The following is a 23315-nucleotide window of genomic DNA, read 5'->3' as shown; positions in this document are numbered from 1 at the left end:
TCTATTATAGTTTGGTTTAAGCCGGGCTTAATTTATTGAGTGTGCACAGTTTTGTTGTATCGCCCAAAATATACCAAAACCATTATGGTTTGGTTAGGCAGGCACCAATACTATCTGTAAATTGTAGTCTTAGTTCAATAAAAACAAATACCTATGACTAACAATGTTTAATGTGCACTATCAATGGTGAAGGCAGCCTACCTCCACCCTTCTCTACTGCTATATAATGTTCGAGACGTTCACGGTTGTTTTTTATCTTGATAGATTTTTGGGTTGTCACCGTGAAAGAAGAATCTTTCGAAGTATGAAGAATACGCAGGTGACAGCCCAAGAATCTATTATGACAATTCTTGCTATTTGCGACAATTGCCTTGTAGGTATTATGTTTACAAAATTCTCATAAAGACGCTTTCGCCACTGGTATAAATGTTGTCTAACTATAGTCAGGATAACCGTCATAAATATGTATTGCACTCCCTTGCACAATGATTTATTTAGTTATTTATTTTTTCACTCAAATGCAGAACACTATCCTAAGTGACATTTTACATATTTTACTGGAGAGTTCTTTGAACCAATCGAATTTAGTTCTCTTTTTGAATATACAAAATATGTATACGTGATTTTTTTAGCTGACTGAAGGCAGGTGACGGCACGGGCGTCAATTTTGCAATCGCTACAACCATTCAACCTTAGGGCTCAGTGGCTCAGGGATACGGAGAGCGGGCTGCCACACACACCACTCGTCAATCTTTTTTGTTATTGGACCTATCGATCTAAAATCCTTACTAATCGATTCTTTATTATTGGTTTCCAAATATGAATGTCAAAAAAATATTCTTTCTGAGATAATTGGATGCAAATATTTTACTGAGCTGCAAAGTGTTCCAGCTGTATGTACCCTCATCTTGCTGTCTTTTGTTGACAATATGAACTCTCTTATACAATATGTAAAATGTGACTTCTGTATTTAACCTTTTCTATGCCTCACGATTTTACTATGGCAGTATTTGACAGGCCGCAGATTTTTAACGACACAATATGTTGAATGTAGAACGAAGCTCTTACTAAAATCGCTGTAATACCTATAATTTGTGGATTAGTATTTCACAGTTATTCAAACAGATGTCACTGTATGTTTAATTTTTTAGATTATGCAAATCAATCGACAGTGGCTAATAATTTCAGATAAAAGTTGGGCGAGATAATGTATGTGCGGCCTGTCGATCATGGCCTCATAGAGCGATAAAACTCGCTGAAGGCACAGAACTGGATAGAACTGGAACTCGCACATCGGAACTCGTCTCGCCTAAAAACGTGTCAAATACGTCGATGTGACGTCATCGTTATTTAACGAAACATCATAACACGCGTTGCCAAATGGAGCTTCGCAGATTGATCGAATGCAACTGTTTCGTCTGAAAAAAACATCTGGCTGTTGCATTCGACATGTTGCATCCTTCTCGGGCTCCGAGTCAGAGGGTCAAAGTCACAAAGAAACACCTACGAATTGGTCATTCCTATACGGCTCGCCGATCACCGCATTGAAATATCAATACGTTTCGAAGGCTACGCGCGACTGTCGCTAGATAGATGTGCGAGGTTGTGTCATGCAACACTGGCCAGCCGGTCTCGTAAGTTTTGATTTATGGCTGTCAGGCACACGAGGCGAGTTGTGATGTGCGAGCTGGCTAAGTTATTTTGCATTGTAGTAGAAATTATGATTTTTTTAATATATTTCTTCTATTCTTATTTATGTCGCAAATTATGTGTTATTTTTCTACAAAGATTTACTTGTGCATAATAAAGTATATTTTTAATGTCTGTATGTATAAATTGTCAAATCAATGATTAATCAATACCAAATAGAAATGATTATACTAAAATTACCCACCTATGTAATGTAAAATAAACTTTCCCAGTTTGACTGAAGCCTAAATAGAATGGTGATTAATAAAATTACTGTAGTTTGTAAAATTTATTCAAATTAGTATGCTTGTGACAGGATGAAATAATATGTTAAATGTATATAAAACACTTAAAAATATATTGAAGATGAATTATTAACTGTCTTTCTTTTGCTATCCACATTGAGGTCACGAGAGCCACATTCTGGATTTTGACTTTTTGATTTTTTGGAAATTGACTATTACATGAAATGGACAAAATTTTGCCTAAATCATGAAAAATGCAAGCCTGTTGCCTTATTCATGAATTAGACAAAAGATCTGGCGAGTGCGTGAATTCGGCAGTAATTTTTCTGCCTAGTTCATGCATTGGACAAATTAGATAGTAGCGCTACGGTGGTATTTTTTGCAACTAAACTAAATGTGTCAAATGCTCATGCATTGGTCAAAAAGTATGTATATTATCTATGGTCAAAATAGATGGTCGCGCTCCGGTTTTTGCAATTAATCAAACTAACCAAATGTGTCAAATGTCATTGATTATAATATAAAAATATACCAATCAATAATTAGGTACAATGACGTTTACTATGCGCAAAAACAATCTAGAACTATAATATGATAACGGAAGAATTTTATTGAAAGGTATTTTCGCGATTTGATTCGTGCTTGGGTATCAATCGTGCAATGGTCGATTGTATGTTTGTGATAGTTTGACACTTGATAGCTAACCTCAAAATGGACATTCAGTTGAATAATTCAGAATTACAAAACCTAACCTAATGATACACCCCTGTTACAGGCGGGCTTCTCCCGGTGTAAAATAATCATTTAGTAGCTATAAGTCGAAACGTAACCCTGACCTCTAGAAACGGCTTCATAAAACATCTAATCTGATTCCTTGCTCAACCATGTAAGTATTTTTTATTCATAAGTAAAGGCCTTCGTCCGGTGTGTGAAAATCATATACTGGGCGGAGGTGTAATTAAGATAAATTTAATTTGATTTCAAAAGTATAAATGATGATGGATGAAAGAGATAATTTTAAGATTAAATATAAGTATTCAAATATAATAAATTTTGCCGCGCATTGCGGCAACGTTAAAATCTTTGCGCGCCTGCGCCGAGGTGGTCCTCGTGATTCGTCAAATCAAAAGGATCACGCGATAAAATTTGGCCAATCACGAGAGTCCTTTTTGCTGGTCGGCGTGGGTACGGGAAATTAAAAAAAAAAAAAAAGTTAGTAAGCGTCCCTTTTCCAACATGTACGGACCTGCGAAACTTATTGTAAGAACAAAATATATAAACCTGTAAAGAAAATTTAAAATATAAGATAATACCAAGTTACGCACGAGACAGACGTGGTTTCATTTAATTTCTCCTCAATTTAAAATCTCTTTTTTTTGTGAATCCGGGGTTCGATGGACAGCTAGCCGCTGGAACCCCGGACATCTCACTAACCTAACCCAACCTAACCTAATAATAATAATATTATATTATGTCCAATTATAACTAATAAAGCCATCCGTATTAAATTTACTTTTTCTACTGTCATGTTGACAGTTTTAAGAATCCATACCCTGGCGAATTCACGTACTCGGCAGAAAATTTACCTAATTCATGAATAAGGCAACAGGCTTGACTATTACATGAATTAGCCAAAATTTTGTCCATTTCATGTAATAGTCAATTTCGCACATTCGGCGTAACATATATAAAGAGCCACACCATAGTCACGTTGTCACGTAGTATTAAATACACATATTCAAATTTAATTACATTTCTACACAAATCTTAATTGCTATATAAAATATAAAAAATACATAGGTATTATTATAAGAAAATAAAAAATGAGAAAGAAAACACAAAATAATTAAGTACAGTAAAACCTCATTAATACGAATTCCACGGGACCGAAAATCGAAAAATATGAAATGTATGGGGGAAAAATATTAAAATTTTGAAAAAAAATATATTTTTTTGATTTTCATTAATTTTGTTTACGATCGTAGATGTGCCTACGATATTTCCTATTCCGTGTGTGTTAATGGGTCATAAAATGTCAGGATTATGTATATTACCTTCTTAAAATAAGTAATTTATGATGTTTTAAGAAAAATTTGTCACAATTTTCCATGACTGGCTCATGAAATAGTGTACTTTATTACGATTTATTGAATATTTTTGGATGCCAGAACTCTGAAATCATTTCGAATTAAAGGTATGGTTTTATATGAAAACAATGTTCAAGGGACTATTTTTTTACGAAAATTTCGAATTACGGCCAATTTCGAAATATCCGTGTTCTTATTAACGAGGTTTTACTGTTGTTCAAAATTTATTTAATAAAAATAAAATAATATAATGAAAAGTTTATTCATCATTTTTAGTTAAATTTCTAAAATTTGGTGTACAGCCGTTCGCAGTAAATCTGTCAAATGCTCGTTTGTTAGCTGTGAACGATGTTTTGATTTCATAGAGGAGTATAATGATTCACAACTATATATGAGTAGCTTAATACCTATCAAAGTGGGACAAACGCCACCTCCCACTAGATTCATGTTTTAATTGATTATGGTAGTACAAGTGATCCTCTTTTCAAAAAAATCCACCAAAAGTATCAAAAACGGCAGTTTTCATAGTTATTTTTGAGTTTAAAATTGGTATGTTATATGAAAAACGGACACTTTTCACCAATGTTTGTGAGTCTCCTGTAAAATTTTGTAAATGGCTTAATATGTCCCACTTTGATACTAAGCTACTCAAGAAAATACAAGTATAAAGGGGAAAGAAAATACCTATATTTTTATCAAGAGATTTGGGAGCCGCATTTACCCACGTCTGACATATTACCTATAGCAGAGCTTCCCAACTGGTGTGCCAAATTCTAAAAGATCATAGTTAAAATTTCGTCATCAAGAAATACGAGTAGCTCTTTCAAGCACGAAAACGTTGTGTTCTTTTAAACAAGTTCACCATAGAAATATGCACAATGTGTGTAAAGACGGAAACACACTATTATCACGTAAAGTGAACTCATGCCATCCATCCACCATCACAATATTCAGTAATAAAAACTGACCTACAGAAACATTGTGTGTACTCGTCATTTATACGTAACTTGAAAATGTGTAAATATGCAGGAAATAAAAAGTAGTGCGACGTGATACAAGTAGTTTTGATACATGTATGCACACTTTTTACCCGTGCTTCGAGCTCACTATGAACTCGCGTATCGTGATGTGATAATAGTGGCAAAGGGTGGAGGTAGGCTGCTGAGATCTGTTATAAAAATAGTGCATACTAAACTTTGTCAGTCATATTTATTTGTTTTCATTGAACTAAGAATACAAATTGCAGATGGTGTTAATTAGTTTTTAAAATTCTTCGGCCATATCCGCCCCTTAGTTGGAGCATATGGATACAACACGGCAATCCCTGTCGCTCTCCAGTCTTCTTGCGTCATTCCAGGTCATACCAGCATCCCGTAGCTCCACCGTATACACTCAGATAGTATTTAGTAGCCTTCCAGGACGCCGGAATTCGGTTGGTTTGGATAACAGGCAAACCAGGTTGAGGTTCTCATCTGGAATTGCAGCACGTGGCTGAGCCATGTCCAGCGTCGCCTCTTCACACTCAACGTGATGAGAGACTGCTTGGTGCATTCTCTTATGTCCTCGTTACTCCTAGTCATACCCACCGCACACCCAGTATCCGTCGCAAACATCTGTTTTCGAAGCTCAGTATACGGTTCCCTGAGCCTTGATAAGGTGCCATGATTCGCTAGCAGCACCGTCAAAATGCAAGCGTTGAATAGGTGGCATTTGGTTTTGACCAAGTACACTACGCATCGAGTTGAATGATGCTCCAACCATTCCCATTCGGATGAGCTTTCTGCAAAATGCCATCTCCCGTGATGTGTACCCCCAAATATTTGAAGCTGTCGACGCTCTCGATGTTTTGCCCGCCGCTAATCCGAGGGAAATCTGGATCAGGACAGGTGCTATTGCACAAAACGTTGTGACGAGTTGTCATGCAGCCTGTCGATAGTCTCTTGAATGCCCTCAATTGAGTTGTCGAATATGACAGCGTCATCGGCGTATTCCAGATCACATGGCTTCACCGTGAGGGTAACAGATATCCCTCAGTCAGGTCGTATTGACTTTCGTAGTATGAAGTCAAAGAGGATGATGAAGAGAAACAGAGCAAGGACACAAACCTGTCTGAAAGGGTTACCAATTCTGCATTGGCTATTAGTAATTGTAGAAGTATTTTTTACTTATTTAAACCACTAAATTGTTCTAACAACTGTACAATTTAAAGTTCATTTTAGGTTGACTGATATTATGAAATAGTAGATACTAAAATAATTTGTTATTTTGGGGTAAGTAATACAGTACATATCTAGTTAATTTAAAATGTTTTTAGTCAGCGTAGAATTACCGGAAGGCAAGGAATTTGAGACCATAATAATTCATCACTAAATATGAGATCTTCAATACGTTATAGAACTTGATAATCTTCCCAAATTGGAAACAAAATATACCACTATCCACTTTCACCCAACACCACTGAGGACAGCCATCATATTCCATTAACCTACATTCAATCAGTAGTGAGTGCCAACAATAATTAATGCGCCATCGAATTTCACGTTGCACGTGCGAATAAAAACTTGTGAATGTGGACTGTAAAAAGTATTTGTAAGTTCTTACATTGTTCTTAGAAAATTTCGGCCTGATTAGTATTGCACTGGTCGCTTTATTAAAAGCATATTGTATGGAATCTGATAGCTGAAGCGGGGAATCCCGTTCGGTAAAAATATATTTTTTTCTAATTCGTATGAATTTTTGTCTTCAGTTTGACGCTCCACTGCAGTCCACTTAGTGGAAATTTATTGTGCCGCGAATTTTTATCGTTGCGATAAAGTTTACTGTGAGTGAAACAGGGGGGGGTTTGTTAGGCGAAGTGGGGATAAAAAAATTAATAGAAATAACAATAACCAATTCAATATTTAATATCATTTAATTTATCATTATCCTTTTTATAAAAGTACACACAAGCTATAATATAATACTTAGTCTGTTGTTAATCTTTCATGCATATTTCATAGAAATAAAAAAAGTTCACTTGGCTTAACTTATAATTACGAGTAGAGTAGAGATTTTTGTACTGGTTACTGTATAAAATAAATTGATTGTACTTGTGTTGATTAATACTAATACTATTACATATTATGTGGGTTCCGCAAACACACTAGGGCATAGCGATTATACATTACTAGCTGGCGAACAGCTATAGATTAAAAATGTTTACATTGATATTATAAAAAATAAGTTTTCGACGCATCTATCTATCACAGTCAAAGAATGACAAAGTAATTAGTCACTGCGTACATGTGACAGGCAAATTTATAATGTCATGAGTTAGGAATTAATTCCATTAGAAATTCCTTTATTTAGATAAGAGATAAAAGCATTATTTTTTAGCGTGAAGCGCTAAGCGTAATATTTAATTTGAGCGGTTTTTCACAATTCTCCATTTTTGTTGTATACAGATAGTTTCCTGTCAACAGAGATTATCTTTTGTTCTTTCCCATTTGAGTCATATTTCTTTCTCTTATCATATTTTACCATCTCGATCATTATCAATAAAATATATATTATATAATATGTACTTAATACTAAAATAGTCCACCTTGTTTATAGCTTGACCACTCTAAGTACAGTAGATGCATCATTAGACGGAGTTAGCTGGCATTGAGTGTCGAAAAGTCAATTATTACATTACTATTCTGAAATTAATTTTTAAAAATTTACCAACAAAATATGAAAAATTTTAAAATTTTCTATAAGACGAATACTATAATATCGTCACCTCAACAGATTACTCTGATTTGGTCATTGTTGCTAAAATGAAATTCAAACTTTACTTGATTAACCTAAATCTAGGCTATAATTATTATTTAAAATAAAAATGAAAAATTGTGCCTGTCTAATAATTGAGAACAATTAAATCCATGTTCAATTGCATGAAAAAATATTGTAGATATATTTTTTATACAGTTCCCATTAACTTCTGACTTACCTAGTTTTATCATTTTGTAGAGAAATAAATGTAGAATCATATTCAATAGCTATCCCAAAAACAGTGAAAATTAAATTATCTAGTTTATTGAGGTGACGATTTTATTATAATATGTGAAGCACCTAGTTTCAAATCCCCCTATAACGGTATTTGAAAAATTTTGAGTTAGATATGTATTTAGATAGATATTTTTGTTACCTATATGATGGCTAAAGATAGAGCTTTAAAAAACGCCAAAAAAAGTCAATATATATTATGATCAAAAATTAGGGTAAATTTCAAAACCCGCTAAAATGGTTGGGTGTGCTTTTCAAATACCCCTAAAATGGATAGGCCAAAATACTCCTTAGAGTGTAAGAATTAAATAATAAATACATTCACAGATTTAATAGATATGAGTTTTCTCAAAGCTACCTAAAATCATTTTTAGGGTTATGGGGTTTTGAAACTAGGCGCTTCATATGTATGTGCCATACAACCTCATCTTGTTATTTGCTATAACCACTTTCCCCCAGTTCTGTAGAACTGGGAAACCTTTATTTTTTTTTACCATGTTCGATCCTAAGAAGATTAGAGTGGAGGTAGTTATTGACAGATTTTTGTTTTTATGAAAAATGGATGTTAGCCACTTGCTCAACCTAATAGGTCCAAACACACATTGATAAATATGTGAATTTACCTGGCCATCCTACAATACATCCTATCACCGTACCTAAATATTTACCTGACGGTTGATTATAACTGTTTCAATGAAATTATTCATAATACGTGAGTATATTTTGACCTAGCAAATATTATATAATTTTACTAGATACAATAGCAGGCTGGATTCGTCCATTTTGTATGTGTTTGTACGTGGTCATACGTACCATTTAAAAAAATGATTGTTGACAGTTACATCAGGTTAACATTGTAAAAAAATGTCTTCTCATGAAATAAAGTGATATATTATTATAATAATTGGCAGGTAAAATTTTCAAGGAGTACAGTAAACTCTCTATTATCGGTTAATAAGATTTGTACTGATATTCGAACATTGTTAAAAGATTCCCAACAACAAACAATATTTACTGATTTTCTTGAAAAATAATACATAAGTCATGTGAAATAGTATCTGCATTAGAAATATTATAAAACACAATAAATATTAATAAAAATAATAGTTTGGATTATGTGTTTCTGTTTATCAATGCTCCTCCCCATTATTAGCCTGGATAATTGAGAGTATGCTGTATTGTCGTATTAAAATCAGTGACAGTATATCGTAGATGTTTAGACAGAACTTATCGGTGCTCCCTTCTCCACATCTGCATGCACAATCATGGTAGGAATCCCGCTGGCAAAACTATCCTTTTGAGCTGAACCTCTGAGCATATCACCGTCATTTAGGTTGATTCCTCTCCGCCCGGGTAAATTATTTCCTTCTTCTTTAATCAAAGCCGGCTTGGAACTCTTGAAGGCGACAGTCTTCTTTTCGATCAAGGGGGCGAATGAATTATCATCTGAGTCGGGCGTCGTAGGGCTGTCGCACGGACGGATATATTTCTTTGAAGGACTTATGCCGCTTGTTCCTTGTTCAGATTCATCACTGGACGGCTGAAATTCACATTAGACTTTCTTGTATCGATATCTATGTAGCAGGGCAATACGTACTAGGGGAATCTAGTGACGGAATTATGAGCGATACAATTAATTACAATTTACTGAAAAATTGTTTTAATTAATCAATAACAGTTAGATATCCAAAAACAATAAGAAAAGAAGTATTTTTTAACCAAAAGATAAATAGTCTACAGACACATAAATTACAATAAAGGGCATTTAATTACATGTCACAAAATTTTATTTCTAGATGTCTCTAGTACCTTTGACATCTTACATAATATCGTCGCCCCAAAAGCAAAAGGGCACTTATGACATTTTGATGATTTTGAATTATGAATGTAGTTTCGTTTGTAATTTTTTTCTGTAGGCAGAATGACATTTATGGAGCTAAATCCATGAAATCACAATTTGTGTCTTTGTAAACTAATCTTTGAATTAACGTATAACAAAAACGTAACATGTACACGACTTTGCCAGTCTATATGCAGTGGTTACAAAAATAATATAAGAAACAGGTACTATGTGTAATTATTTTTAAATGTGTAAAGGCGTTTGTACAAAAAAGAGATTTTGTTGCAGGAAAAGGGCCCTTGTGACGAGAATCTTCACAAGATATGAAAAATAAAAAATAAATATAAATTGCATTTCAATCTTTAAGTAATAAGTGACTGTCATCTGAATTTCATTTCAAAATATTCAATCATGGCAAAGTCACCAATGTGCAAAATGACACTTCTGAGATAATCTAGTTTAAACATTTTTGGGAATTCATTAGTTACTTTATCCTAAGATCATTATGAGCCTTACAATTTTGATTTATATAATAATATAACGTATTTGGGGTCTTGTTATATATTACATATTATCTTTGGCAAATCGACAATTAGCGTTGTTTATTATTTTTACACAAATGTGCCACATTAATGCCGTTGGCCTATTTATATTGAGTATTTACGCAATGAAAAATTCTAACTCTTTTTTGATTATGTCACTTGTACTGTTGTTTAATTCTCAGCATCTCAATAGTTATATAGTGGTGAATTAAAATGCTTACCTCAATCAATTCAACTCTCACTCGTATCACCTTAAAATCAACAGCACAGCAGCACCTAACGAGTATGAGTAACAGAGCGAAACACCAAAACGCCGTGTACATACAATTTGTTACTAGGCATCCAATTACGTACGATTGAATCTTCTTTATTCCAGGATAATGGTCAACTCTGAAAATAAAAAAAACCAACATGAACAAATCGAAGCACTTGTCCTGTAAAGCAGTCCAATTAATTTTACAGTTATTGTACTTAATTAATGCGGTTTACTCAATTATTATTACAATGCCCACTATTATTACAATGGAAGTGCTAGTTGCTCATACTTGAAAATGACAATTGTTGCATATTGAAATAAAAAAATATTAAAATATTCCGAACAGGTTAGGCCCGTTTCACACGGGACACCGGTGTCTAGACACCACAGTGTCCAGATACTCGACACTGCGATGGCTAGGACAACCACTGAATATTCAAAGATTACTGATATTGAATGCGAGTTTCATTTACGTGACAAACTTTAATGCATATTATGACGTAAATATTGAAAATAACATATTATTTAATACGTGTTTAAGTTTATCCCATATTTCTCTACACTCAAGAATTATATCTTCTTATAGCTAATATTAAGTATGTATGTGTTACAATGGACAGTTTAATGAAATAAAAAGGGCTAGGTATGTCGAAAGTAGGGTAACAGACATTGAAGTTCATGGCCCCACCAAACCGCACCACACACAATCTCAATCGGGCGTATCACGGGAGTCATGGGACCCTACGTTCGGGTGTGAAGCATCATTTTTTTTATTACTGGTAATGTCTCAGGAGCAGTTACCCAAGATTGAGGTCATCATGCACTCAAATATACTTTGACTGGATTTACATGACTTTAAGTAAAGATTAACCATGGGAGAGATGATCATGTAGAGGCAATACTAAAAATTGTAGTAAGTAACAAAGGCTAATACAAAACTGCCGAACATTCTAAGTGAAGAGATATTCACGTTGGCAGTTTGACGCCACAAATTTTCTAAATGCATTAAAATTGGCCTTTGTGGCGACCAGGTCAGACGGTCCGATGGGCCCAATAGCTGGTTGAACTGACTTGAGCAGCTCTTCCCTTTCCGTACACATTTTAGGAGATTCCCAGAGGATGTGGTTTGCATTCTGTGTTTCTCCGCCGCATGGACATGTTGAACGGGTAACGAGACCAAGCTCAAACAGCCTGCTAGCGAAGCCACCATGTTCAGTCAAGAATTGACTGTTATAATGATTTGGAGTCAAGCGGTTAGACAGCGCCAAACATCATTTACAATCAACACAAAATGTGCATTTTATCAATTTTTATATGCAAATACATTATCATATATGTCAGTGGCGAAGGGTGGAGGTAGGCTGTTAAGATTCGCTATAAATAGTGCACACTAAACTTTTTTAGTCATATGTATTTGTTTTTATTGAACTAAGACTACAATTTACAGATGGTGTTAGTTAGTTTTTAAAAATCAATTAAACCCTGCCTAAACGAAACCATAATAGTTTTGGTCTAATTTGGGCAATACGACAAAATTGTGCTCACTTTTTCATTCATAGTTATTTGTTTTCGTTGGATTAAAAATACATATTACACATATTGTTGGTTATTTTTTTAAATTCATTAAGCCCTGCCTAAACCAAACTATAATAAATAAAAAATATTATTCTATTTATAAAATATTCAAAGTTATGTATGATTTAATTGCATAATTTTAGATATTTTATAGATAGGCATGTATTTTTTGACCATTATGTATTATGGCTTGGTTTCTCAGGGTTTAATTGAATTTTAAAAACTAACCAACACTATCTGTAAATTGTAGTCTTATTTCAATGAAAACAAATATGTATGCCTGAAAAAGTTTAATGTGATTTGTTTATGGCAGATCTTAACAGCCTACCTCCACCCTTCGCCACTGATATATGTAGCATCCCGCATGAACTCAGTCCATGACTGACCTCGAGAAAAAGCCCACACAGTCACGCACACGAGTCAAAATGAACATCTTCATAATAATCAACTCAAATACATCTAATATCAAAAGTGCCATCACGTGTTTCACTGCTCACCCTTCAAAAAAATCCAAAGCACGTGTAATATTATTGTTCAACATTCGTAAACTTTCTTATATGTCTGATTGATCACTTTAAATGTGGCATAATTTTATTAATGTGAAATAGGTTAATTACTAGGTCATTCGAGAACTATTTGTACTATTGTCATTTTTGTCAAATTATATGTGCACTTAAATATAACCTTTATTGAAATACTCGTTGAAGTACTTACTCCACTGTCTTTGAAGCATTGTCAAAAAGGATTGAAAATGAAGTTAGCCCAGCATGCGTTTTGTTGGTTACAATCACGCAAAATATACCATAGACAAGAGTGAAAACAAATGCCGGCACCAGAACTCTCCATGGCCTTATCAAACTGAAAATAAAAAATAGCAACATTATGGTACATTCTATGAAATTTAGTTGACATTCAGAGTTGTAACTAAATTGGAAACTATACAGAATTCTTAACACTATCATCTGTTAAAATCAACTGTGTTTGTCATCCACTTGGTTACAAACACCCCAACAATAAATGTAGTTAGCGGCAGATTGACCCGAAAAAATTCCCCATGTATACATTCAAAATATAATATCACAGAAAATTGAATCTGTTGAATGATATCATACACAATAACTTTCAGCGACTCGTCGTGTTTATTACATTTTATCCTTTTCCGAGCCATTCAATATTCACTATAGAATTCATTCATTTTTGCACGAATACTTTGTTATGAAAAAACGTAATTTAAATTTAGGCCGTTTGACTACAAAATTTCCCAGACCGATCTCAGGACACGAATCTACCCCTGGATACAACGTGCATGAATAGTTATCATCTATAATGATAAAAATAATGAATGCACTGAATATTTTTGATTACTTCTTACATGACAAAATCAAGGCTTTTTGGTCTGATGCCATAAAACCAAACAAACATACCTATTAGTAATAATCCTAGTGAAAATTCGACCGAGGGCTCTTATTCATTAAACTATCGATCCATCTATGATTCATGCAAATGATTATTAATAACCACTCTATTTGAGGTGTTTCAAATTCTACCAAAAGCTACAAGCTTTGTAATTTAAATCAAGATATTGCTATAGGCATCAAGTGATCCGAATTTTTAATTGTGGTCATCTGCAAACAGTGACGTCCCTAGATAAAATGCCGCCCCATGGCAGCGTCAAAATGCCGCCCCATTTTTTATACAGTATTTTTCATCATCGTTTACTACTCCAATATCTAAGAAATGTGTTTTATGGATACATTACTAACAAAATATACACCACTAAATCTAATTTAAATGCCATCTCTACTTCAATAGACAATATTGCGAGTCTACGGTTTCAGATACATTTAAAAATACTCCTGACAATTTTCAAAACTCGCAAGTGACTGGCAAAAATATTTGGATAAATTAATTAGTACTTAGGTAAGTATTTACCTACCTATAATTCGCAAATTTGCACATGACATTGCTGGTAATCAAGAATTTGATGTCCAAGGACAACGGAAGTAAACTAGACATCGCGAGCCCGACAAAAAAATTCAGTCATGTTAAACCTTTTATGTAAATTAATACATTTTGTTTCCAACAAGTGAGCTGAATTTTTTAATGGAGATATTTTCATTATTACTAAGTTTAGGTACCTATTTTTATATAGGTATACCTAATGATTCCCCTCGATTTGCTGCCCTTCGAGTAACTGCCGCCCCCAAGCGACGCTCAATCTGCCTAGCCCTACGGGAGGTCACTGTCTGCAAATGACTTCACACTGACCCCACCCCTCACTCTGTTCAAAATCTTTTAACCTCCTGTCATTTTTTCATTCCCCCCCTTTAACTTTGTTGAAAATTATCAATGTTCATAATAATTATGTTTGCAAGGACCGGAAAGGTATCCACGCTAGTCAGCAGAAAACTGTAGCATGATAATGTGAGACCTCTGTAATTAAAACCCGTGAAAAATTAGCAACTTGACTGGGAAGTCTCACCACGTCTACTACGAGGGTGGGTCAATAAGTCCTTAGAAAAGCCGACAGGTGGCGCGACTAGTACTGTAAGCGGTTTGTTTTCATGCAGCGGCACTACCAATTCAGTATGCTGCGAAGTTTCAATCAGATTGGTCGGGTTGTTGTGTTTCTCGTACATTTAAAAAAAAAATTTGCTTGTTTACAAAAATGGAGAAAATTGAGTTTAGAGCTGTTATTAAATATTTTAATATAAAAGGGTTAACAGCAAAGGAAATAAAAAATGAGTTGGATTTAGTTCACGGCACATCTGCTCCTTCACTTGCAACTATTTATAACTGGTTAAATGAATTTAAACGTGGTCGTACATCAACAAAGGATGAACCACGCTCAGGACATCCTGTAGAGGTGACTACACCAGAAATGATCAATAAAATCCACGATATGGTGTTAAGTGACCGAAGATTAAAGTTGAGTGAGATAATTGAGGTTACAGGGATCTCAAAAGGTAGCGTCATTTCTATTTTACATGACAAATTGGGCATGAAAAATATTTCTGCAAGATGGGTGCCGCGTTTGCTCACAGTCGACAATAAACGCAATAGGGTGGTGGCCTCTAAAGCCCTGTTGTCGCTCATGCAACGCAATCCGGATGATTTTTTTCGTCGCTTTGTGACTGTAGATGAAACATGGATACACCACTATACTCCCGAGACGAAAGAACAGTCAAAGCAGTGGATTGCGAAAGGCGAACCATGTCCAAAGAAGGCGAAAACCGTAAAATCAGCTGGTAAGGGTATGGCTACTGTATTTTGGGATGCACGTGGAATTATTTTCGTTGACTATTTGGAAAAAGGAAAAACAATAACAGGGGCTTATTATGCATCTTTATTGGACCAGCTAAAAAACAACATTGAAGAAAAACGGCCTCATTTAAACAGGAAAAAAATCCTATTTCATCAGGACAATGCCCGTGTTCACACATGTTTACGATCAATGGCTAAAATTGAAGAATTGAAGTTCGAATTGGTCGACCACCCACCGTATTCGCCAGATTTAGCCCCCCCCCCAGTGACTTTTTCCTTTTCCCAAACTTAAAAAAATGGCTAAGTGGACAACGTTTTTTTTCAAATGAAGAAGTCATCGATCGGACAAATGCTTATTTTGAGGACCTTCCGAAAACTTATTTTTCTGACGGTTTAAAAAAAATTGAGAAACGTCTAACCAAGTGTATTGAGCTCCAAGGAGATTATGTTGAGAAATAAAAAAAAATACAAAAATAAAAACTGTTTTAATGCTTTTTTCAAAGGAATTATTGACCCACCCTCATACCATACCTGATATTGTGCCATTGGATTATCATTTGTTTAGATCTATGGAACATTCCGTCAAATATAAAATATTTCAAAATATCAGTGACGATCACCTCGAATCATATTTTTCACCACAATCAGCATATTTTTATAAGATAGAAATCGATAATTTACAGAAGAAAATAAATGGCAAAAGGTCGTGATGAATAATAGCATATATCGACTGTGTTTAGGAAAAAGGGCGTAACCCACACAGAACAAATTTTACAGGAGGCAAAAAACGTTTTTTGAATGATTTTGGTTTAATATTAATAAAAAAAACTAGGCACAGACATTGGGTGCATGATGATTGATGATTTGGTGTAATATCTTTTCGATCTACTAATAATTAAAGAAGTTATTACAGAAATATCATTAAAATTGAGGGTAAATGCTTTTTTCCGTAAATTAAAACTTAATTAAAGCTCAATTAAAACCTGAATTTAGATAATAAATCGGCATTTGCGGCTTAATTCCTTTTAACAGAACGTGTATTTAGTTGTATACATTGTTAATATCTAATAAAAGGACTTTTCGAAAATTCGAGGGTTACGCCCTTTTTCCTAAACACAGTCGATATGTAATAGAACATATTTTCTACAAAAACATTTTTTCTAGTGTGTATATGCATGAGATGTTTTCAAATTATGTATATTCAATATATTATAGAATGTTACAATCTCAAATCTTATGCCTTATTCATTGAATAAAAGAAATAGTTTGTATATGTAATTGATAAGAAAATGTGTTTAACTCGGAAATAATTGATTACTTATCGATAACTCCTTTTATTTGGACTGAAATTGACTACACACAGTTAGAAAAACTATTCACCCGACTCACCCAGAAATAGATTTACCGCCTTTCGAGCACATCAGAAAGAAGACGGTCCATACAATCCCAAATATTGCAGACATTATCGGATTGAATAGGGGTAGGCGACAATCATCCGTGTCAGACCATCGGGAATAGATAAAATCAACCACTGCAAAGATAGAAAAATTTTAGGTGCCTTAGAAAAACACCACCTTGAACAAAACACTTATTTCATTAGACATTGTCAAGTAAGGTAAGATAGTTAATAGGAAGTTGATTATATTAGTCATGAATTACCACTGAGTTTACACTGCATCCAATGGGATGTGTCAAAAGTGCAACTCGCTACGGAGTTCAAAAAGCTCAAAGCTGTCCGTTGTCAACGACCACCAGCGGCGAGGGGTGGAGGAAGGCTGTTAAGATTCGACATAAATAGTACACACTAAAAATTGTCAGTCATACTTATTTGTTTTCATTGCACTAAGAATACAATTTGCTGGTAAATTTTTTAAATTCAATTAAACCCTGCCTAAATCAAACCGTAATAGTTTAGCTGGTATACTATGGGCGATCCGATAAAAATAGTGCACACTTTTTCTGTAATATTTATTTGTTTTCGTTGAATTAGGAATACATATTATTACAGATGGTGTTGGTTAGTTTTTAAACATTCATTAAGTCCTGCCTTACCAAAACCAAAATCGATAGAAAATATTCCTTTATCTATAACATATTCAAAATGATGTATGGTTTAATGTTAAATCATCTATTATGGCTTGGTTTAAATATGTTTTAATTGAATTTTAAAAACTAACCAACACTATCTGCAATTTGTAGTGTTAGTTCAATAAAATCAGATACTTTAAAAAGAAAAGTTTAGTGTGCACTATTTATGTCAAATCTTTAAAGCCTACCGCCACCCTTTGGCACTGCTAACCACCACACATTCCCCGTGTACATTCTTCATACTGAGACACTCCACTAAGGAATTTCCCCTTATCCCCACGTGGCCTTATACTTTAGTGATTTATATTCTATTGATTATTGAGAATCATCAAAATTAATGAATGAAAATAAATAGTAATTACTTGCTGTTTCGTTTCTATATATTCTAGTGTCCGGTATTTCATCAGGATGAGGGTCAACGTTGGTTTCATTTTTGAAGACGATCCACTTAGGAAACAGAATACAGTTCATGTCAAACTCCAAGACGAGAACATGGAGGAATACTGTACAGGCTATTCCTGAAGCTGATGCCATCATGTATATCCATATTTGGAATCCTGGAAGTAAAACAGGTAGTTAACAATCAGCTAGTAACTGCCGGGAGAATGAATCTTCTGTGAATATTAAAGCGAGTCTTTACCAACCGCTACAAACCAAAGTTGTGACAACGAGGAATTAGAAAACAACAATAATGACACAATTCATGTTAACTCTTGAACCAAATGCGTTCTCATTTGAATTTCTAGCTCAATCAACATTATAAGGTAATGGCACTAATGGTTGACACATTAAGAAAAAAACCATGTTTTTTTTTATATAGAACACACAATTTCTTCATAGATTTAAAAATCAGATATCTTAATCACTGCACAAAACCCTTACTGATTATATTATAATGTGAGAAAATAAGCAATAATCAAATACCCTTTTTAATAAAACATTTTTGTATCCTATCTTTTATCACTAATGCTTGACATGGCAAAAAAGATGAATCACTAATAATTGACACCTTTAGACACCAATAGTTGACATGGAATATTTTGGTATAATTTACATGTACCTACCTAAATATTTTCTCCTTACCTTTTCTGGTACCTACCTACATACGAATTAATCATCAACCAGCGACTCGTTTTTGCATTGTCAGAACAAATCATTGCCATGATATCATTTTTATTAAATGCCTTTTGGACATTGTACATGTTTTAAGGCTATTTTTGAATGGATACAAGCACATGTTTTCTTATTTTAATTAATATATTCCAAAAGTGTCAACCATTAGTGCCGTTACCTTAATATTATAATATTAAATTCCACAAATTTAGTTCTTTAGTTGATAGCTATTTCAATTGTAACACCATCAAAAAGACCATATGAGTAGACAGACGGTTTGACCTTGTTTTATATTAATTAGAAGCCTATTTTCAAAAACAGATAAGTACACAATTCAACATTGCGGTAAAAAACGTTTTTATTATTACTTATTTTATTGGTATATGACTCAATTTCTATGGCCTATGGTGCGATCAACATTTTAGACATATCCGATTCATATGATCACACATACCGGCGTTTATTTGGATTATTTATGGACTTCAATACATCAGCAACTTATCACCTGTTGAGATATAATCTTTATTACTGTTCTTATACTTTAAAATATTTTTTTTGTATGGAAGTTATGGATCATTACTAGGGCCCGGATTTATATGCTAGTGCATGTTTTGTTAGGGTGTATGCACAGCTATGGGAGTTGCTCAGAAATCCTCTTTGAAAGATGCAGAATCCAAAAATAAAATTTTATTCTGCATAATAATGCATATTTGAGAGGTTAGAGCATATTTGAGACATTGGTGCATATTTCATAAATAAATGCATATTTTAAGGCTTTTGCATTTGTAATCATAGTTTTTTTTAATTATTTTTTGGAATATAACTAAATTAGGTAGGTAGATAGTTAGAGAATGTTTAGATGCACTTGCATTTTTAATGGCATTCTCGAGCTGTGGATTTATCAGAAAAGATCAAACGAAGTCGGGCTATTTTTGCATGGCCCATCAGGGCCCCTAGCATATGCGTACAGAAGTTCAGCGAGATCGGAGTATTTCGGGCCCCCGCGTCAAGTTGGGCCCGATTCAAATTTCTAGGGGCCCAATAATTCGACCCCGCAATTTCATCTTCCTTTATTAAATTTTTGCGCAATAACCTCTGGACACTGAGAGGTCGTTTTCCACATAATATAAACAAAATACTAACAGACATCCGGAAAAAACTAATGGCAGAGCACAATATTGAAAAAAATATTGTAACTTTTTTTGTTTTTTAAAGTTGTTCTTAGTTTACATTGCATTTCTTATTCAATTCTTTGTACTTGTAAACAAACTATTTTGGAAATTGTAATTGATTAACTTTATATCGATCATTTGTGTTTTTTTTTATTATTGTATTAATTGATTAAGATTGTTAATTTATTATTCGACTTTTATCAGTAATATTGGGTGAAGTGTGTATTTACAATTTTTTTTCCATGAAAAATGTAAATTTTTAATTGCATATTTCTTTGGTTTTAGTGCATATTTTAATGATTTCAAGTGCATAATATGTGCATGCATATAATCATGTTTTTTGGTGCATATAAATCCGCTCCCTAATCATTACATATTGTGTGAATATGTACATATTTTCAGTTAGATTTTAACTGTATGTAGACTTATCGGTTTTTGGAAATAGACACATTTGTTACAAAACAACATAAGATCATCTGTGTTATTAGAAATAACAAACACTAAACTTACTTACATAATATTATTTCAGTGTTTATTTATTATACTGGTAATGTTTCTTATTCACTAGGTATAGTAATAATTATCTCAAACAAAATTATTATCGAAATCTTATGAAGCAAGTTTGTTTCAAATTTGGTTTTAATTACGTATCAGAATTCATGTTTTCTCAAATAATTAATCAATAATCATGAATATATTATTATGTATGTAATTAAATTTAATATAAATCAGGAATTGCAGAAGAAAATGGCAGGATGGCGGGAATATGAGATAGCCGGAGTCGATCCACAGCTGGATGAAGGCCTTCCCTAGCCCTCCCTACACTTTTCTCGGTCCTTAGTTCTTTGCTGCCACGTACATCCACCAAACTTAATGAGTGTCTATCCAGCGGGTTTTCGGGCTCTCCTGAGGGCGTTTTTTCATCTGGTTAGCGACCTGTTTCACATCGCGTACTCTTGTCTACTTCCTTATCCATCGGTTTCTTTTGTGATCTTTACGCGTTATGCCCAACATGCACCTTTCCATGCCTCGTAATTTTTGGATTTCACTTACATGTATCGCCAAGGTTTACGCCAGGGTAATGCTCTACACTGTAGCGTTTCCCAAATTCTATACGTGAATAATCATCATAGCACATCAAATTGCATCGCATAACCACATATATTACAATTATTTATATATACTAGAAGTGAAATAGCGCCTTTTTTTTACTATTAGAGTAAATTTGTGATGTCTTTTTATCTCACATAGTTGGTCGACCCGCCACACTGGCCCCCTTATGCCCGGGTCACCAGGCTATAGCCCTGTCAGCCAATAGGATACCAAACCTCTTTGGAAGGTGGCCAATATCCACATTGGATAGTGCCAATAATGATAACGCATCTTGAACAAATCTGAAGTGGGAAGAAGGATAATGGATACTATCACAGAAAACTTTTGTCAGATTAAAAAAAAGTTTACACTAGGTACAATAAATGATAAGGCTGAATTACAATAAACACAATATCACAGAAACACTCACAATTGAGAAAATCATATAGATGTATTGTGACGTAGCTGGAAATTAAACCTGTAACCCCAGGTGTGAAAAGCCGGTGCCTTAATTCACTAGACTACGAGGGCTGTCTGATATCAATACACTTATATTATGATGTCAATTTTCATGAAGTTTCATTATTATAATATAATTTAGATTTCTTTTAATTTTAACACTACAATAGGTCATGAGGCCTAATGACAGTCTGTACCTAGTGTAGTCGTAGTGAAAACAATACTAATAATAGTGAAACAACCACAAAAACACCCAGGATTTGAGAAAATCTTATAGATGTGTAATAATCTCACCGGGATCGAACCTGAAACCCCGGATGAGAAGCCGGTGCTCTATGCATTGACTATTGGAAACTGGAGGAGGCCTAGGCCCTCATAGGATCGAAGAAATTATATTATTATCTACTATTTTGCCTCGAGTATTAACTAATTATCTCAAGAGAGACTATTATTTCGAGATATATTGAAAAATTGTGAATTTAATTGATTTGCAGGTTCCTAATTAATAGATGCCTTCATCAAGATGAATATGAAAAACGACGAAAAGTTTACACAAAAATGTTCAATCAAAAATTAAATAAAAAACATTGTTTTAATTGAAACATCTTTCGATCGAATTATTACACAAAAAAACAGCTTTTAGGTATGAGGTCATCATAGGCGGTTACCTCATTCGATCAGTATGTTATTATGTTAACTAAAAAGCTTATCTATATTTAACCACTTGAATTAGGCTATTATCAGCATTTTGATTTTTACAATATCTTTAAAAGATTAGGAATACACACCTTTCCAAAATCCACTGACTGAATCAGAATCTTGCTCGACCAACTCCTGATATTCGTACAAAAGTTGCATTTTAAATTAAAATAATTTACTTCCAATGAAAGGAAGTAACGAATATTATTAGGTTTCGCTGTAAACCATGCAAATTTAGATAAAAAAAAATACTTTATCTAATCGATGGTTTTATCATTTTGACAGGACGCTCACGCGACGCAAGTCCTGTCAGAAAATATAAACAACCATGAAGTTTAAGTTAAACAAAATAATAACAATGAAAACTTTTTTTGTTTACGCGCTCCGCACGAACTGCTCGCGGTATCGTGCATCAGGAACTGAACGAATTTTGTAATTACTATTTTGCTAATGATATCATACTAACTTGTTGATACTACAACCTATATATACCTACCTATCGAGCATTTCACGCTGTCAGTTGTCAGTAACGTACCTATTTAGAATGCAACGAATGTCATTTTTAATTTTGTGAGAAAAATCCAAACCAAATCAATTATTATGTAAATAACAGGGGTGCGGAGTAAAGGGGTGTATGCAAATTCTAAATTGTATTGCAAAAACACTATTGTTACTTATTATACATTGTAGTTTATTTTTAATTGTTGGAATAATGACGCTAATGTTAATAATAATATTATTGACAATTGCGTCAAATGTATGTTAAGAATTTGGTGCATTTGCAGTGACGTCCAGTGGGAGCAAGCAGATCGTGCACTGCATTTTGATTAGCGATGAATATTATTTTGTAAGAGTCGATTTCGAAGAAAAAATTATTATTTTCGCTTTGATAAAATATTCCTCCTCTGAATGTAAGTAGAAATATGAGAGTAGGTACCTACCTACCTATTTCTGAAGTTTAAAGATTTTTATAGCATTTATTCCTTTATAATAGTCGTTCAAAAATTCGTATTGGTTAAAATGCGATTAAAAATACAACTGGTTGGCATTAATTTACTCCATCACTTTACCTATGGATATTACTGGTAGGTAACTGTAAAAAACCTGTAGCTGGTCTTGACAGAATATAGCCTATCTCTTTGGTACCTACTAATAAAAATACATA

The 23315-nt window shown here is 33.8% G+C and overlaps 1 protein-coding gene across 1 annotated transcript; it reads right to left on the bottom strand.

Moving 5' to 3' along the window:
* Positions 1 to 8542: 8542 nt before the first annotated feature.
* Positions 8543 to 22575, bottom strand: LOC147071247 (uncharacterized). The gene is made up of 6 exons (XM_085948048.1): positions 22240 to 22575; positions 17978 to 18172; positions 16917 to 17058; positions 12978 to 13121; positions 10654 to 10822; positions 8543 to 9590 (listed from the first exon to the last, which is right to left on the bottom strand). Exons 1-6 carry the CDS (start codon positions 22307 to 22309, stop codon positions 9267 to 9269), a joined length of 1044 nt encoding a protein of 347 aa, XP_085804174.1. The 5' UTR covers positions 22310 to 22575; the 3' UTR covers positions 8543 to 9266.
* Positions 22576 to 23315: the final 740 nt, after the last annotated feature.

Source organism: Rhyacophila brunnea, unplaced genomic scaffold, assembly GCF_057557595.1.
Source record: "Rhyacophila brunnea isolate RB1 unplaced genomic scaffold, BYU_Rbru_1.0 scaffold_20, whole genome shotgun sequence".
Lineage (NCBI taxonomy): Eukaryota > Metazoa > Arthropoda > Insecta > Trichoptera > Rhyacophilidae > Rhyacophila > Rhyacophila brunnea.
This window is presented reverse-complemented; position numbering and strand designations above follow the sequence as displayed.

What these genes read in the sequence shown, in the direction of transcription:
- LOC147071247 (XM_085948048.1), bottom strand. Translation starts at nt 22,309, where the DNA reads ATGCAACTTTTGTACGAATATCAGGAGTTGGTCGAGCAAGATTCTGAT. An exon ending in AGTCAGTGGATTTTGGAAAG is followed by an intron (nt 18,173 to 22,239) that starts GTGTGTATTCCT and finishes TTTTACTTCCAG; the next exon opens with GATTCCAAATATGGATATAC. An exon ending in TGAGAGTTGAATTGATTGAG is followed by an intron (nt 9,591 to 10,653) that starts GTAAGCATTTTA and finishes TGTGAATTTCAG; the next exon opens with CCGTCCAGTGATGAATCTGA.